At 34.4% G+C, this 18765-nt stretch overlaps 5 protein-coding genes across 10 annotated transcripts in view; 3 read left to right on the top strand and 2 right to left on the bottom strand.

Moving 5' to 3' along the window:
* Window positions 1-670, top strand: part of eIF4B (eukaryotic translation initiation factor 4B) — a gene marked incomplete in the record, with an annotated part of 3578 nt that extends 2908 nt beyond the window's left edge. Inside the window, 2 exon segments of the mRNA XM_011311725.1 lie at window positions 1-57; window positions 361-670. Of these exon segments, the coding sequence (XP_011310027.1) occupies window positions 1-57; window positions 361-438 (135 nt within the window).
* A 922-nt stretch (window positions 671-1592) lies between these two features.
* Window positions 1593-4383, top strand: Sil1 (Sil1 nucleotide exchange factor). The gene is made up of 4 exons (XM_011311721.1): window positions 1593-1961; window positions 2265-2509; window positions 2585-2841; window positions 3137-4383. Exons 1-4 carry the CDS (start codon window positions 1847-1849, stop codon window positions 3867-3869), a joined length of 1350 nt encoding a protein of 449 aa, XP_011310023.1. The 5' UTR covers window positions 1593-1846; the 3' UTR covers window positions 3870-4383.
* Zip99C (Zinc transporter Zip99C) lies at window positions 4123-11049 on the bottom strand. 3 transcript variants are annotated; one of them, XR_892577.1, is made up of 5 exons: window positions 10319-11049; window positions 7168-7275; window positions 5229-5897; window positions 4856-5154; window positions 4123-4774 (listed from the first exon to the last, which is right to left on the bottom strand). XR_892577.1 is itself a non-coding variant. In XM_011311724.1 (5 exons), exons 2-5 carry the CDS (start codon window positions 10497-10499, stop codon window positions 4979-4981), a joined length of 1134 nt encoding a protein of 377 aa, XP_011310026.1. In that variant the 5' UTR covers window positions 10500-10512; window positions 10577-11049; the 3' UTR covers window positions 4123-4978. The 3 variants fall into 3 exon arrangements, 2 of the variants coding, with proteins under 2 accessions (XP_011310026.1, XP_011310024.1); XM_011311724.1 differs by having other exon boundaries at window positions 4123-5154; window positions 10319-10512; window positions 10577-11049; XM_011311722.1 differs by having other exon boundaries at window positions 4123-5154.
* Window positions 11050-12147: 1098 nt separating this feature from the next.
* The window catches only part of FipoQ (F-box/LRR-repeat protein FipoQ), a 9342-nt gene continuing 2724 nt past the window's right edge, over window positions 12148-18765 (top strand). Inside the window, exons 1-6 of one of the 4 annotated variants that reach the window (XM_011311717.1) lie at window positions 12148-12205; window positions 12696-12795; window positions 15275-15474; window positions 15807-16081; window positions 16338-16604; window positions 16662-17031. In XM_011311717.1, coding sequence (XP_011310019.1) covers window positions 12198-12205; window positions 12696-12795; window positions 15275-15474; window positions 15807-16081; window positions 16338-16604; window positions 16662-17031 — 1220 coding nt within the window. In that variant the 5' untranslated portion in view covers window positions 12148-12197. Of the gene's footprint in view, window positions 12206-12291; window positions 12362-12695; window positions 12796-13307; window positions 13636-14523; window positions 14822-15274; window positions 15475-15806; window positions 16082-16337; window positions 16605-16661; window positions 17032-18765 lie in introns of those variants that run through there. The other 3 variants (XM_011311719.1, XM_011311720.1, XM_011311718.1) reach the window with 3 other exon arrangements.
* The window catches only part of LOC105270641 (uncharacterized), a 2044-nt gene continuing 921 nt past the window's right edge, over window positions 17643-18765 (bottom strand). Inside the window, exons 4-9 of the mRNA XM_011311716.1 lie at window positions 18644-18703; window positions 18502-18561; window positions 18356-18415; window positions 18193-18270; window positions 17963-18028; window positions 17643-17767 (exon numbers count right to left, since the gene is read on the bottom strand). Coding sequence (XP_011310018.1) covers window positions 17658-17767; window positions 17963-18028; window positions 18193-18270; window positions 18356-18415; window positions 18502-18561; window positions 18644-18703 — 434 coding nt within the window. The 3' untranslated portion in view covers window positions 17643-17657. The remainder of the gene's footprint in view (window positions 17768-17962; window positions 18029-18192; window positions 18271-18355; window positions 18416-18501; window positions 18562-18643; window positions 18704-18765) is intronic.

Here is an 18765-nt window from a genome sequence, read left to right as displayed (position 1 = left end):
GAGCGTGAGGGAAAGGAGGAGCCACCAATGCCGAAAGCCTCGGACGAGCAAGCTCCCGTAAATATTAATATAACAATATAATAAAAAAATAATAATTCCAAGTCATTGAAAAAAAAAATCGTCTCTGATTTTTCAATATCTCCGAAACTGACGGAGAAACAAAAATTTTTGTAATAACCTTTTTTCCTCTTCTCAATTAGCTCTACAAAAAAGGTGATAACAGAAATTTCATTATCTCTCTCCCTTTCGGAGGTATTTCGAAAAAATTGATAGAATTTTTTTTTATCATTTTCCTGGCTGATTTTCAGGTAAGATTAATTGATGATAAAAATAATTAATTGATTGATTTGTTAATTTCAGAACTTTGTGGCTTCCAACATGTTCTCCATGCTGGACGAGGACGCAGTCGAAGCCGATTTAAGCCATCAATCCGATTAGTCGAGCAAAACCCCAAGAACCAATTGAAAACTAAAAATCTGTGCCACCATCAATGATTATTTCCCTCAATTAATGATTCCCCTCGCTTTTCTTACGTGATTGCACGGTTCAATCATTCTATTTCCCCCCCGATACGCAATCATTCACTTGAAATCATTTTTCTTTTCTTGTTCTCCAATCGATTCCCCCCAATTTGTATTTAATGAATGAAAAAAAAATTTTACAACTTGAATTGATAAATCGTTCTGTACCCATCCCACTGCTTAATTTGTTTAAACGATCGAAAATCGATCCCCTTTCGCTAATTTATCATTAAGTGATTGAAAAGTAGTGGAGAACTTTATTATTCCGAGAATATCAACATGCGAGAATGAAAAATGCAATAGATATGATTTGATTCATTAATTACTCTGATAATGAATGAATTCTCGAGGAATTGAGATTTTCACGTGGAAAATTCAGTTTTCTACGGGTAATTGAAATATTTTCCTCCAAATTTATTTCTATTTCGTTCTTCACTGCTGAATAAATTGATAGATAAGATAGAGGCGTTGCCTAATAATTCGGGGTAAATACAAAACTTTATACTTATCTGATGTACAGTGGCTCTGAAGAAATAATTGTACAATAATGTGACTCGTGTTGACTGTAATATAACGAAATACCCGATTATTTGTCGTAAATGGAGAACTCGATAATCTGGAGTGAATTTTCCGATTTTTTCGGGTTTTTAACTCATTCTCTTTTTTTTTTATTTCATCTAGGGAACGAACACTCGTTCCAGTGAATACACAGAGAGTGAATATATGGTATATAAAGGCTCTACATGTTTTCAGATATTCATAATATACGAGTTTTTAAAAATGAATCACAAACCGTAATTTTTCCCTCAAATTATCCCGAACTCCTTCATTCATTCTGAATATTCAAAATATTCAAGTTACATTCGATAATTAACAAATTCCATCAACAATCAAATTATTTATATTATTTACATAATTTATAGTGTTTTATTGCAGATGTAATTGCAATTGTAATTTTTTTAATAATTGATTTCGAGAGGGAATAAGTCTTTTTTATTTAATAAATATTATATTTTTATATTTTGGCGGGCAGAGGGGGGAGGGTAAATGGGTAATTCAGGTATTTATTTTATCGATTTATGTAGTCGATGTTTTTCTTGATGGCACATGTGACGATTTACATTCGTGTTTGAATCTTCAATGAACTGACGTGTATTTTTCCCATTCATCGATGATGTTTATCATTAACAATTGCTCCCGGTGATGATGGATTATTTACAACTGGATCGAGAAACAATTGAGAGTTAATATTGTGACGAGTTGTTTCGTGGCAAGAGATATTGACAAAATATTGGAGAACAATTGCATCATAAATTCTCTGGAAAATGAAGATTCTCATGATTTTGTTGGTTGTTTATTTATTTGGAGCTCTTGGGGGCAATTGTGAGAACAAATCGACAGCTTTTGTTGCCACGACCGAGTGGCAGACTGTCAGAAAAGGTAATGACAACGATAACTAGGTCAATTATTACTCGTTATTGCTGTCTCGTTGTTTTCACATTTTATTCTCCATATTTCTGCGATTTTCTTCAGAAAGAGTGATTTTTGGAAAAAATGGTAGAGGAATTTTTTGGAGGGAATCAAATTTCCAAGAAAAAAAGTTTTCTGACATTTTTTTGTAAAACCTTTTTTTATGGGGGGAATTGACGGTTTATTGAATCGTGTTGAAGTTATGGAAGTTGTGGGGGTTTTGAGGGGAGAATTTAATGATTAATTAATTGTTTTTTTTTTTTTGGGTTTTAGGACAGTCAATACCCAAAGGCCTCCACGTGAGACACAATTTGAAGACAAAAGTGATTCAGGCGAAATTATTCGAAGACGATAACGATAATCAAGAGAATAATGACGACGAGAAAATAAAATCATTGTCTTTGCATTCGGATGCAGTTCTGCATGATGCAGCCAATGATTTGGTGTTGTCAATTGACGAATTGAAGGAGAAACTCAAGAAAATTAAATTGGAGACCAGAGAGGATGCTGATTCATTGGTGAAATAATTTTCTAGTCGATTTGTCGTTTGTTTTCATTAAGAATTCGCAAAATTTTTTGATTTTTGAGTGCAGGCCCATAAGGAAGAGGTGAAAAAGGCATTCAGGAGTTACGAAGACATAAAAGAGGACTTCAAGGCCCTGGAAATGAATATCACGACTGATTCTGAAATTCTCACTGATATTTTTAATAAATTCAAGAATTACGAGAAGTCTCTGGCCTCTGGAAGTCTTCTGAGGTCTGAAGCCGATGCAGTTCTCCAGATTTTTAATGATCTGGAGTTTTTGCTTCATCAGATCGATAATGCACAGGTGTTTGCCGATTTAGGGGGGTGAGAGCATCAATTCGGCATCAATTTATTCTTTTTCTCTTTCTGGTTTTTATCTCCTCGGTCGATTTTGCGGTACATATCGATATATTTCGAGATCGATTTTCTTTCTCCTTTTCACATCACGAGGAATATCACCTAAACAAGGACAGAAATCAAAATTTACATAAAGATCTTTTTTATGCTCCACGACTCCCCCAACAAAAAATGCATCAATAAAATTTTCTGTATCTTTATTAATTTTCAAGATATTTACATTACAACGGATTTAATGTTGGCATGTTGATGATATCCTCAGGATGGAGAAGATAATCTCGCCCTGTCTGAACATAACGAACGACGACGTGAAGATTGAGGCCCTGATAATCCTGGGGACATCAGTCCAGTCGAATCCCAAGGTCCAGCTGAGGGCCACGAACGCAGACCTAGTGCAGAAGCTGCTGCACACCTTGACAGTCTCCAGTAAAGTATCTCTGGATTCTCGCTGCATGTTCGCCCTGGGAGCCCTAGTCCGTCAATTTCCAGCTGCCCAGAAGGTCCTCATCGATCACGGAGGCCTGGAGCTCTTCGGTAAAATCCTGGAGGACGGCGCCAGTCAAATCCAGGTACGAGTGATGAAACTCATCACCGATCTCTCGATTGAACGTGAGAACATAAAAAATACAGAGGACGAGGCTCTCAGGACCCTGAAGACGAGGGAATACGAGAAGACTGAATTCGAGAAGAAATTGCAACTCCACAATTACTGCAAGTACTTGACTATTTTAATCACTCAGAAGTACACGGATGACGTGATGCCCCAGGATTTTCTGGAAGTCATCCTCGAGAATTTGATAACTCTCAGTGGAACCTGCAGGAACGAGTTTCGAGATCCTGAGAACTCTTTAATTAATACTCTCCAGAAACTGGAGGGATTCTACGAAAATCTGAGACAGGGAACAGGCCTTGAGGACCTCGAGACCTGGGAAAATTTGTACAAACAGATATTGAGACTCAAATCTCTCGTCTTTGAAGTTCACGATGAATTGTAAATTGCGGTAGACTGTGGAATAATTTTTATGCTCAATAAATATTTGATTAATTTAATACAAGGCATTGTCTTGGATTTGGGAATGTTAATTATCCATTTTCTATGAATAATCTTTGATTTTTTAAGTCACAGACTCACATAGTTCCTTTATTTACAAATCCATTGTGTCAATTACTCACATTTCCATTGTTTCAACTAATGAATTACAAAATTTATCTTGAGTTGAGAAAATACGAAATTTGGTATAAAGTCAAATTTAGGTGAAATAATCGAAAATGCACGTCAAATGGCAAAATAAATTGTGCATTCTCGTCAATATTTACAGTCCTCATCCATGCACTCGCATTATCCAATTTATATAAATTTTTTAATGAATAATGTCAAGAAATTTAACGCATTATTTCGATTTTTCAAATACTTCTCATGGAAATCAACACCGGATTCTTCAAATGCTCTCCAACACGATTTTTTTTTTATTTATACAGAAAAATTAGACTATGAAAATCGACTAACAATACGTGAAAATATATTCAAGATAATTAATGATAATGGAGGTAACGATTACTCCATTCCGTTTTCCATTTTATTCTGATTCTCTACTGGCCAGACAAAAAAATCTACAGCAAGAGTTAAATAATCGATTAGATTTCCATTTCTCCCCCCGTACCCCGAATACCACGAAAATAAATGTCTCATAAGGATCTAAAGAGCTCTTTCCAAATCGGATATCAATGAAAAAAAAAATCTAACATTTCCCTGTGAACCTAGTGTGCGCATTTGGAAAAAATAGAATAGAGAAAAAAATTCATTCACCAGATAATTCCCAAAAATCGAAGAGAGAACGTATCATGCAGACATTTCAATTTGTTCGACAATAATCTCGCACTGCGAGTATCAATCAATCAACTAGACAAAAAAAAAATGATAAATCTCATTAAATGAAGAGAAAAAAAACTGATATCTCTCTTTTTTTTTCGTTTTTCTTACCCTTTTGCTAAGAAACATCACACATTTATCAGTCAATTAGTTTCTCGTGTTCCTTAAAGCTTCTACGTCTAGGGATTGAGTGGAATTCAGCATTTGTGTGTGAGATAATTAATAAATTTTGTCTCAATCACAAATGATCGTCAGTATTGCCATTATCGTGATACCACTGAGGAGTGCCCCCAACTGCTTCATCGATTCCTTGGGATTTGACTCCTGGAGGAGCTCTGGGAGAACTGTTACGAGACCAATGTGCAAAAAACCACCTGCGGTGAATGGTAATATCCAGCTGGTTCGAGCCTCTGGAATTATTTAGGAAAAAATCATGAGATCGAGGAAAATTTTTCCCACAAGCACCTGATTTTCGAAGACTCACCGACTCCACTCCCAGAAAAGGCCACAGCAAAAAGTGCCCCGAGGATTCCCCCGGTGGCGGTGACGAGTTGCGCCCGCGCAGCATCCCACCTGTTGAATCCACTCTTGAGAAGAATAGCAAAATCGCCGACCTCATGTGGTATTTCATGAATGAGAATAGCAAAAGTGGTGAGAGCCCCGAGCCTAAACGACACGAGAAAAGACCCACCAACAGCCAATCCATGAGTGAAATTATCGATGCAATTAGCCATTAAATTGAGATAACCACTGATATGCTTCCCCTTCGGCTTATCATTCGTCTTTCTCTTTTTATCCTTGCCAATTCCATTTTGTCCAGCGATTTCTTTAGAAAATCCATTGGACTTGACTGAAAAATCGACTTTCTGCATTTCACTTCTGCTGTACATCTCCTTCCTGGGCTTCAACACTCCATTGGCAAAACCATTCTTCTTGGCTACATCATTGATATGGAAGTAGTGACCATTCTGGTGATTATTGTTAACGATTTTCTGATTGTTCCTGGGAAAAACCTTTGGCTCGTTATCAGTCTCTTTGTCATCATCGTCGTCGTGGTTACTCCCAACGAATATTTTCTCAGCGATGATGAACACCAGGAAGCCAGTGAGGACCCAAAGACCACAGAGTATCGATGGATGGCCCTTCGTCGAGTCTAAAATAACAGATAATTAATTATAAATCATTAATTGCACATCATTCCTCCAACCACCAGTACTTTGGCTTTCATTTACCGGGAATATCTCGGTACTGGGTGGACCTAGAGAAATCTTCAGGGGATGTTTTCTCTGGGGAATTTAATTCTCTAGAAAAAAGGTGGGATGAGGTTTTCTGATGGAATCACGCCTTGACGAGATAAATGAGTGCAATTGTTCTTGAGAATGATGAGAAGTCAATAAAAGTCGTCAGAATGATTAGTTATGTCAACGAGATAATTCTAAATGGTCGATAATAGTCGATAATAATCCGATTAGCCAGGGACGATATCGAGTATTCAACTGACTGAATGATAACCCAGTGAGAGACTCGTCCTTGGGATTAATAATAATAATAAATAATCGTTAGAGAGATTTTTCCATAGATGAGAAAAAGAATTTCCAATGATTTCTAAAGGGAAAAGTTGTAAAAGGCGGAAATAACGATTTGTTTATTGCATTTGTAATCGTCAGATGGGCGGAACTCGGACAGAATGTCCGGGAGGAGAATGATTATTCAGATTGTTGGACAATAGAGTGAAATTGAATCGGTCTAGATTGCTCGCAAATTGTGCAGATGTGAACCCATCACTACATTCTATCCTCGTAGATTGAATCATTTGCCAGTGGTGTGATATCTCGAAACTCAAGCTAGATAGCGAAATTTCTGTATCGACCTTTTTTATAGGCCATCTCGGGAACTACAAAAAAGGTCCCACAAGAAATTCTCGTAAACCTCTCCATTAGCGAGATATCGCCGAAAATCACTCGTCAGTTTTCCATTCACTCCTAGGATCGAAAAACCATTTTTTCACAATCGATTTTTTTCGAGACAACTCGCGAGTTTGATATATTGGCGCGCACATTCAAACCGATGGAGGAGGTCAGGATTTCAGAGTAAAATTGAAAATTTTATTAACGCTGTGGAATTGTCAGTTTTTAAATGATTATCATTACAAATTGTCGTACGCCTAGGGCACTGTCTGGGGTCACGATAAATTGTGTTGTTTTTTCGTGTACTCTAGGGGAATTGATGACTCGATCGCTGATAAATAGATGTAGTCATTGGGAATTAGAAGATGGAAGTGAGAAAAATCATTTGGTCTTGATCCTTCGATCTTTGGAGATGACCAACATTCTAATCTTCGACTGCACACGACCCCACTGAGATAAAAATAGTACATCCCACATTTTCCTGTTGTCTACTTTACGAGAAATTATTTCACTCACCGTTCAATGATTTATTTCCCCATGCCTCTGGTAACAGGTGCAGGAAAACATCCCCTAGGAGTCCACCAACAGCAAAACTCAAGAGCAATCGCAGGGTTCCAGCACCAGCTGAAAAAAAAATATGACAAACTCATTAATTAAAAGATTTAATTCATCCAAACGATCGATTAATTAAAAAATCATGAAGGGGGTAATTAAAACTAACGAGTCATGAAATAGCCGCACGTTTTTTTGGAAATATTCGTCAAACTATGGGACATACCGATTTTTTCGTTATGACATTTTTTGTAGCTCTCGATTTCCTCTGGGAAAATGGTTATTAGGAAAATTTCGGTATCTCTTGGCGTCTTGGAGATATTCGCGGGAGAATAATTGAGGGGAGATTAACTGATTTTGCCACTTTGTTTGCAGGAGTTTATTTAATTAATATTTATTTAATTGTCGGGTGGTTAATGAATGATCATTGTAATTGGATTTACGTCGAGTTGCTTCTGGTGTTCGTGGAATTCTGGGGTGGAATTATCCGGAGAAATAATGAGGAATTAATTAGTTTAGGGGAAAATGTGAATGAATATCTGGTGCAGTTGGATTTAAGTGTCAGATAATTCCGCGTGGATGATTAACGGAATAATTACTGATTGCGCGATGTTACATTAAACCCTTGGGACAAATTGTTTATGATTGTTTAATGCCTGGCACGTGCCAAAATACTGCGCATCACAAAGTACCCGACAGATAAATTTGTCAACTTCCTCTCTATTCCAAAAAAATTCGCGATTCGAAATGATTAATTCGAATTTTCAAATTAATTTCTCAGGATTTATCAATGGATCATTTCTGCAATAATTATTTGAATGATTAGATAAATAATGAGAGACATCGACACGAACGAGTTAAATGACGCATTGTTTGAAATAAAAATATTTAATCAGAATTGAATACTGAATTATCCGGACACTCGATGCAAAAGGAAGTTTACTCATCGAAGAAGTTTTTATTATGACTAATGTCCATTATATCTACATACTCTCATGACATAGATAACAAACGCAAGAACAAGATATTTTCACAATTGTTTTCCCGCATCAACCAAAATAAAAAATAAAAAAATGAAAAAGTTGAGAAAAAAATTCATCATTAAAAACAATTAACAATTATATTAATAAATATTTATCAATTACGCTATTATTATTCAGAATTAATCATTCTCATAATAGATAATTGATAATTGATTATATAATTAATTAATGAATATTATTTGTAATTAATTCATGAATTAATTCTCAGGGAAAATGTGAAATTTCAAGTTTTGAGGAAAAATTGATGGGAAATTTTTATTCTGAAAATTGAATTGGCGGGATTGGATAATTGAGAGTCTAGTCATTTTCGATAAGACGATTTTTCTCAGAATTTAAAGTGGTGAGCTGCCAATGACAATGACAGAGTTTTTCCTTTGTTCCAACTAGTGATAAATCACGTGTGTGTATTTTCCCCTTAGCAATTCAGAAATCAAATCACAATTTCCACCTAGAAATGCAGGAAGTCAAAATGAAAGTAATTAATTATTCATGGGTAATTAGAGACACGAGAGGTCTCAAAAAAATCAATTCCAAAAATCGATTCAATTCGATTTTCTCCTCAAAAATATATTCATAGAATTCGATTTCAATTTTCTATTTCTAAATAATTGATAAAATAAATTATTAGTTGGTTATTAATTGATGTTGCTTCAATTTCTTTTAGGAATTTCAATTAATGCGTTTTTTTTGGGGCTTTTTGATTGGATTTTGTGGGAAAAGGGGAGATTTTTTTGAGTTTTTCAATTTTCTGAGAAGTTCCTGATGCTCCAGTCCCTTTTCACAATGAAATATTGATGTAAATCGAACCCAGAGATAGCATATTTTCAATCGATACGATATCGCAACGTGACGGCAATATCAGATTATCTATTCCAACATTCTTCCTCCAATTTTCGAGTGTCACCGAGACTTTTTCACGGAGAGAATTCAAATAATTCCCCGAAAACCCAAATAAATCCCGCAAACCCCGAAAAATATATTTCCAAACAAATATCCCATCGACTTCCACTATTTCCTATTATTTATCAAAAAGTTTCTCTGATTTTTCTGGATTGCAATTCCCGTCAATTGACGTGCGAGATATTTTGAAAAATTGCGCAGTGGAATTGAAGATAGTTAATAAACAATTGAAGTCACATCTCTCTGATTTTTATTCTTGCATCGAACACTGACCTCGACACTCCATTTAATAAATACCACGTGTGAGTTTAAAACTCTCATTGTCTCGGCTGATTTTTCGGTGCGTAATCGATCATTAATTCCGCAATTTTCTTTGTCAGAATTTTTGTACTGTTTAATGATCGAGTAGGTAATTACGACCTCTGGTACTTTGCACCGAGAGATCAATAAACTCTGGTTTATATTTAACTCGAATCGTTGATTCTGAAATTTTGAGAAGAGGAATTCAATTCTCGGATCGTAATTCAACGACGAGAACCGGAAATTGTGATAACAGGAAGGAATTGTAACAGAAGCTTTAAAATTTTAGGAAAAATTCCACAACTAATCGATTTTCTCACCAACTGTTTACATTCCCCTTGAACGCCTCGCGAAAAATCGTGGGAAAAATTGATCCAGAGATTTCCGAGAATTCCAATCAATTTTGATAATTTCCTCAGAATTTTTCCATAATGTCGCGAAAAATTCGTGGAACTATTCCATCGATGGGACATCCTCAATAATCTCTTGACCGAATGTTCCCACGAAATAAAGTCTCTCACCACTTCTGAAGTAAATTAAATTCCCTTCAAAAACGTTCTTATCACATTTTTTGCTAAACCCTCGCCCGACCGAGATAATCATAAACAAACTAAATGTCTTCCCAATTACAACAAAAAAGAAGTTGCCAACCATTTTCCGGAAAAACCGGCCTCCCTAGTCCTTCTACAAAAAATTCCATAGAACACGATTCCAAGTAAATTAAATTCCTCACAAAAAACGTGTTATCACATTTTCTCCTAAACCTCATGGATCCCGAGATAACCGCTGATAAACCGCGAAATTTTCCCTGAATGCCGCTAAAACCCAAACAAACTCCACAATTTTAATAATTTAACAAATAAAAAAATTACCTCCGCTCTTCAAGTTGACTCCATCCTCAATAGGAATAACAAGCAGTGGAAAAACTCCCGAAAGTCCAACCATAACACTTCCAAGTAGTGAGAAAAACCATGGCTGATACTCAAAATAATTCACAAACTCGTCCCACTGTCCCCATACCTCGTCCCTGACACTCTCCACAAGTACCTCCATGCTGCAATTATCCCTGCAGAATTGCTCCATGAAAATCCAAGACCTCAGTAATAAAAAAAAATTTTAATAAAAAAAACCTATTGGCAGTCTGCCTCACTGGATGATGCCTCTGGAGGTGTCTCCATACAAAAATTTCTGGAAATCTCTGGAATGGTCTCACATTGGGTTTTTGATGGTGAAAAAAATCCACGACGACCACTCGGGCGACCGACTAGCCTACACTGAGGACTGAGTGCGGACCCACGATATTAGGGCGTCTGTGTCACTGATTTATGTGTATGAACTCCAATTATTTCATCCCGCCCCTCATCCAAATTGATGTTATCATTAATTCACCGAGATTGTCCACAATTATCTCCTCGAATTATTCCTTCCTGGCGATTCACTGGTGATTGACAGATGACGACTGACACATCAACCACTCCCCAGGGGTCATTACAATTTTTTTACTGCTGTATGATTGTTGATTTTAATTGTTTTCACTATTTTTCCCGGTTTTTTTGGAGACGAAAGTACTGTCAGGACTTCGGAACTCGTAATGCGCATTATGGCCGAGTGTTAGGGATTTTATAGGGAAAATGTTTCATGGCGCAGCTGCGCAGTGCACGGTGCGCGGGGGGAAATTGAAAATTCCGGTGGTTTTAAATTTGAAAATGCGTAATTTGAGTTTTCCGGGTTTTTTTTTGGGTTGGAGGGGGTGGTGGCGGGATTGAGGTGGGGGAATGGAGTTTTGGGGTGTTGGAAATTATTTGAAAATTGTTTTGGGGTTTTCGGGGGTTTTTGAGGGATTCCCGGGGAAATTTAAAAATCGAAAATTCGGGTTATCGATTTTTGGGGAGAGATATCGGTTCGTATTGATTCAATTGATTGATTAATTGATAAGATCATTCGGGAATTAACGCCGTGGAATTTTTCCGGTTGATCGCGGATTTTTCGGTATCGATCGTCGGCAACTTATGAATTATCGACAAAAATCAATTCCGATTTTTTTGGGTCAAAAAATCCGGAGAAATATTTTTTAATCTCATTGGAATTAATAAAAAAAATACAACAACAGAAATCAATAAAAAAAACACCCAATTAATTAATTAATCGCCAATTAATAAATGCCAGATTAATTATTAATAATAATCATTACAATTATTTGTCATTATGAATAATTATGAGTATTAATTTTTAAAGTTTTACGATGGAATTAGAAGACTCAATTTTTTTTTTGGCAGAAAAAAAAAATCGCGGTTTCTCGGAAATATTCGGAGAGAAAATTTCTCCTGGAGGGAATGAATTTGAATAACGACGACAGGTGAATCCCCGGGTGCAATGAGCGTACTCGAAGGTCACATCTGCATCATGCGAATTTAGTGGAATTTAATTTGATAAAATTAGAGGCACGCGCCAAGAATCGTGTGTCTCACCCCTGGCACCATGACAAGTCATTAAACTTACCATTTTCGGATGAATTACTCCAGGAGTTGCACTTGACAATTGCAATGAAAAAAAAAAAAAAAGAAAAACCATTTTATTTACCGTTCGAACACTCCCGCCCACAATCAGAGGCTCAACAGGGGGAAAGAGATCTCCAGAGATCTATTTCTGGACCAACAAAACTGCTCTCAATTTTAGTTTCGTTACTTTTATTTTATTTTTTTTTTCGTTACGCTTCGTAAACTTCAGACGCATTCACTTGGTGCAGCAATCATGACTGAGTATGATCTATTTATTTTATTGTTTATCAATAACTGAGTGAGTTTAATAATATTTTTTTGGAAAAAGAATAATACCCGTTGGAATATTTTTGAGATAAATTTAGATCGTTCCGATCTCCATTATCTGGCTCAACATTCAGTGGAGTTTTCAGTGAAGTATTAAATAAATAATAATAAATATAAACAACAATTGCACATCTCCATTTTTTTTTATTGAGGAAAATTCAGTTTTCATTCAATTTTCATTCAATCACACTTAAAACCGATAAATAAATTAATGAATGAATGAATAAATGAAGAAATAGATGAATAAATAAATAAAATAGTTGAGATGAATCGAAATTGTTAAATTAATTAATTGTGGGAGGAATTGTAAGAGTTTTGTGGAATTTTTTTAGATTGGTAATGAAAATTTGAATTGTAATTTCCATATTTTTCATTTTTTTTTTGTTTTTTTTATTTTTTAATTAATTATTAATGGTTGTTGAAGCATGTCAAGATGGAATACCCTGAGTGTCGAAGCTGCTCTTCAGATCGCACAACAGGATAATGAAGATTGGGAGGTGGTGAAACCCAATTATTGCAATACAGTACGTAATTATAATAATTTAAATAATATCCCACTTTGATTGTTAATCTCACCATTAGACCCGATAATTAACGACTTGATTAAATAATTTAATAGGAAAACCCAAAAGTCTATGCAATTTTTTATTATTTTCTAAGTGAATTCGAATTTGGTTGAGTAATTTTTATTGTCAGTGCAATGAACAATAAAAAATAGAAACAATTGTGACAAGTGATTGAAGAATTGTCTAGTTGAAGCCATAAATTCTCTTTTTGCATTAAATTTTGGCGGAGTGCCGAGTGCTTACAACTAATTAAAGACGAGGCAGTTGCAAGTGTTCTCTCCCGCGTACCAGACGAGCATTAAAAATCCCTGATTTATAAAAAAATAATAATAGTAACAAATCCCCTGAGCCCCACCCCAACCATAAACAATCAAATTAAAAAACTCCAATTTCCCCCCAAAATCAATTAGAATCGATGAATAATTAATAATCAATCCAATGAATATCAATTTTTTAAAATGAATTTTCTTTTGAATTAATTTTTTTTTCCGAGGAAATTCTCTCCTCATTTGTTTTAATTTGCAATTATTATTTTTAATCAGTCGATTTGTCTCGCGGATTCGAGTGATTATTCAATTATCGACAGCTGAACGGTTAATTATAGAATCGACTGGGATAAATGGGATGTGTACAGAGAATTTTCGGTGTTGGAAATGTCTTCAGTCAGTTGGTGAATCTTAAACAGATAAATTCATCAGTAATTGAATAATGAGTGTCTGGACAAAATTAACTGTTGAGGGGGCGGGGGTGATATCGAGGGATGATGTGCACACGAGCTTGCGGAGAAAAAATTTACCGGTAATTAATAAAAATTCAATTAATCCAATCAATCGATTTCCCCCTCATCCGAATTTTACTATTATTTTCGTTAATTAAATTCAATAAATTCCTGGAATTTTCCTCTCCCAAAGGGTTTTAATTACAATAACCAGGGTAATTATTAATAATTATTAATTGGCAGTAATTAATATAAATAATTATTCCTTTTGAAATCGATTTGGAACGATTTTTTGCCGATTATTTTGTTTGTACAGCGATTAATTAATTATTAAAGGGGAGAATAAATCGGAAAATCTCGAGGAGTGAACGGATAATTAATTGGGTAATTAATTTAATTAATTTCTTGGGTTAGATTCATTGAAATGTCTCGTCCCCGGATTTAGTGAGTCATAAATTGGCAGAATGTCAATTTTAATCTGGACTATAATTTTTGATCCAAAATTTTATTCATCAAATTAATTTTTACAAAAAACGCCTTAATTAATTAATTAATTAATTAATATCAAATCGATTGCCAATCAATTAATTATGGACTATTTAAATAATTCAGAAAATCCCGTTATTAATTAATTTCCAATCGATTAATAATGAATTAATCCATCAATAATTATCGAAAAATTATTAACAATCGATTCTGTAATGAACAATTGATCGGGAATTATTAGTTATTCATTGAATAATTGATTAGTTAACGGGAAATTGAAGGAAAAATTTCGAATATTTATCGGATGATCGATATTATTATTATTTTTACCTTTTTTGCATAAATAAAAATTCCCAGATTTTTGAAAATGAAAATGAATTGAGAATTTGCGGCACCCCGAGATGTTTAAAATTAAACAAAGTTTATTTGTGTAACTTGCGCTTGCGCTATTAGATTAAGACTAGGTAAGTCCGTTGGATTTTCTGGTACTCGTAATTGTGAACTAGTGAGTCTTCCTCAAACTCGATAAAAACAATAAATAAAATAAAAATATAATAAACAAAGTACAGCCGGAGAATATTCTCCAATCGTCTCTGGATTCTCTATTTTTTTTTATCGTCTCCATTGGATTTTTCTGTTATTCATCCGAAGGGATTTTAATATTTTTAAATAAACAATATGGATTTGGGAGGTGTAGATGTTTGGGGACAGATTGCCCTCGAGACCTCGCAGATGTATGTCGAGGAAGGGGGTGTTGTTAAGAGCAGATTTGCAAGTACTGTGAGTGATTAAAATTGATTAACAATTAATCACTCCAATCACTCCAGCAAAATAAATAAATACATCTGCATTATTTATAAAAAAAAAAAAGAATTCATTATAAATCCTCCAATTATTCATTCGCATTTCACTAAAAATTATTTATCATAACATTTATCATTACAAATAAATAAATAATATTTCACAATTCATTCAATGAAAATTTATTAATATCTCATTATGAAATATTCCTCGTAAAAATATTGACAATAAATATTTGAATGTTAAATTATTTTTTTTCATTCAATTATTTATCATTGAATAAATAATTAATTTTCAATAATTAAATAATTGCAGATGGTTACAGATGATTTTAATGAATAATAATTAGGGCCGGGGGTGGGGGAGGGATTGTGGGAGTGAATTTTTTTGAATTTTCAGTTTCTTTTTTTAAATAATGGGCTTTTGTTGCAGACGATAGAAAAATTACCGGATAAAGTGCTTCTCCATTTATTCAGTTATCTTTCTCACCGTGAGATTTGTCAATTGGCACGGGTTTGCAGACGATGGCGTCTCATTGCATACAACACAGCATTATGGAAACATGTGTCACTCAGACCGGAAATAAGTGGCCTCCACGTGAACTCCCTGGAGATGCTGCTCCAGCTCATCAGGTGGAATGAATTAATAATTTTTTAAATCGATTGCAACATTAAAAAATTCAACAAATCCCAAAATCAGGAAATTCCCTCAATTTATCCTGTAATTAATGAATCAATTATTTATTTACCTGATTAATTAATTGGATTAATTAAATAATTAATTACACAATCGGCCAATTAATTGATTATAATTTAATTGGTTCGAGTGATTGGATTAATTGAATACTGGGAATTATTTTTAATTACTCCGGATTAATTTGGATTTAATTCTTGAAATAAATTTTCAGGGATTATTAGAGTATTTTAATAATTTTTGTTTTACCGATTGTTTCTGGTGATTGAAGTCAAAGATTTGGGGCGACTCTGAGGTACATCGAACTGCCGATTGAACTGATAACTCATACCGTTCTCCATGAACTGGCGAACAAGTGTCAGAATCTCACGCACATGCTCCTGGATTTTTCCACTGCAATGCAGCTTCATGACTTCTCCGAGATGCAGGCATTCCCCACTAAATTAAAATACATGTGCATTTGTCTGTCTGAAGTTATATTCATGGAGGGATTCATGAGAAAAATTTACAATTTCATTAACGGACTGGAGATTCTCCATTTGATCGGTGAAATATCAAAATTAATTTTTTATTATTCCCCAATAAAATCATCCCTGAATTTATTCATATATTTATTTATTCATTTAATGTATTTATAGATTGTTTATCATTTTATTTTCATAATTTTTGTTCGAATCCAGAGAAAATGAATTTTTTCTGAAAATGAATTTTTATTGCGAAAATGAGATATTTAATGAATAAAAAATGAGATATCCCGACTCGAGTCATGATGGTAAATTTAATAACAAGAGAATTATTGCAGGGACGTACGAGAAAATTGAAGAGGAGGAAGAGGAGATCTACGAGGTGATAAACGTCCACAAGTTGAAATCCGCAACCCCAAACCTCCGGGTGATCAATCTGTACGGAATTAATTTCGTGGACGACTCCCACATCGACGCCTTCTCCTCGAACTGCATCCAACTCGAATGTCTAGCCGTTAATTTCTGTAATAAAGTGACAGGATCGACGATGAAGACATTATTCCAGAGAAGCAGAAGATTGAAGTGTCTCCTGATGCAGGGAACGAGTAAATGACCGCCCAGTAGCTGTGAGATCCTTTAAATAATAATTAATATTTTTATAGATCTCCAGAGTGAATACGTGATGCAAGTTGAGTGGGAAAAATCATCGGTTCAGGAGCTGGACATCACAGCAACGGATTTGTCGACTGAATGTCTCATTGACATGTTGACGAGAATTCCAGGATTACGATTCCTCAGTGCTGGACAGCTGAATGGCCTGAATGACAGTGTCCTCAAGGCGTGGACAGAGTCCGGAAATCCTAGGAATCTCATCGCCCTGGATCTCGACAGGTCTGACAATCTCACGGACGATGGACTTCACAAATTTCTGTCCAGACATGGACATCAACTCTGGGGTATTGCACTCTCTGGAATGCCACATATCACTGATCAACTCTGGCAGAGTGTCCTGCCAATTTTGACCAATGCCAAGTGAGTCTTTTCATTTTTATTTATCTTTTTTATTCCCGATAATTTCTGGGATTAATTACAAATAAAGAAATTGAATGGAATTTGGAATTGAAAAATTGAGAAATTGTAATAATAATTCACGTGACATTTTTTATTTTTCGTAAACCCGTTTTTAAATAATTCATCGAGAGATATTTATTGATAATTTATAGAATTGTCAAGTCGTCGCGGTGAAATAGTTTATTTTTTATTTATTACGACAGTTTTTTTATTCATAAGTGGCACAGAATTTTTGGGGTGCAGGAAAAATTTTATTTTATTGTGGATTTTAATCATTTTTTATTTGCAATAATTTGTTATAGGTAATTGTTGTATTAGATACATTTCTGGTTACATTTGACGATTTTTTATATTATTTATAATGTTGAGAGGTTCGGAAGTGGTTTTTTTTATTTATTTTTCAACCCAGATGTGGGTAACGACGGACGAAGACAAATGGTATTACAGTCTCAGGAGCTCTGGTCACTTTTTCGACAATAACTTCTGGTGGCTCATCGATTTCCTCTTCTTCGGATTTATCAGAAACTGAAAAATAGTCCGGCCTTGAGAAAATATTAAGAAATTGAAAATACGCGGTATCAATTGACTTAGAATATTTTTTTTAATTTATTGTTCCCACCTAACGGAATTGTTTTGCGGGACCGAACTCGTGATGAGGATTTTTTTCCATCTGCAGGTTCTACCCAACTCGCATAAACTGAAAAATATTATATTATTTAAATAATATTTCTTGAGGGATTTTTGCATTTTTGATTTAAAAATCAATTTTTCGGCATTTCAGTCGGTTGAATATAATAATAATATAATAATAATATATAATAATGAATAATGATAAATTGTAATTTTGAGTTTACGTTAGAATATTTTTTTTTTTATTATTTATTGTTCGCACCTGATGGCAGTGGCTCGCTGACCAAAAATTTTTTTTTACGTGCAGATTCCGCCGATTTCGCATAAACTGAAAAACATTATATTGTTTAAATAATATTTCTTGAGGTATTTTGCATTTTTGATTCAAAAATCAATTTTTCGACGTTTCAGTCGGTTGTTAATAATGAATAATGATAAATTGTAATTTTGTGTTTGCGTGAGAATTTTTTTTTTATTATTTATTGTTCACACCTGGTGGAATTGAGTCGCTGACCAAAACTGCTGATACGGGTTTTCTTTTACCTTCGGGTTCTAGGTAACTCGAATAAACTGAAAAAAATAGTATTATTTAAACAATATTTGAGAATATTATATCTGTAAATGATTTTTCGATTTTTTATTTAAAAATTCTCACCATCGTCGTCGGAGTCCTTGATAAGACCGTCATCTAACAAATATTCCTGTCCATCATTTCCTGAATTTATTATTATCATTTAAACAATAATCTTGTATACAAAAAAAATCGGCAAATAGTTAATTATTTTTATATAAAATTCTCACCGATCCCGACGGATCCTCCGCTAGAACCTTTCTTTAACAGAAATTTCCCTCCATCAGTTCCTGAATTTAATATTATTATTTAAACAATGATCTGTTATACAAAATCGGCAAAAAGTTAATATTTTTTATATAAAATTCTCACCGATTTTGAGAGGTTCTCCGTTAGGATCTACCTTCAACAGATATCCCCCTCCACCAGTTCCTGAATTTAATATTATTATTTAAACAATGATCTGCTATACAAAATCGGCAAAAAGTTAGCAA

Source organism: Fopius arisanus, unplaced genomic scaffold (genome assembly GCF_000806365.1).
Source record: "Fopius arisanus strain USDA-PBARC FA_bdor unplaced genomic scaffold, ASM80636v1 scaffold00092, whole genome shotgun sequence".
NCBI lineage: Eukaryota > Metazoa > Arthropoda > Insecta > Hymenoptera > Braconidae > Fopius > Fopius arisanus.
This window is presented reverse-complemented; position numbering and strand designations above follow the sequence as displayed.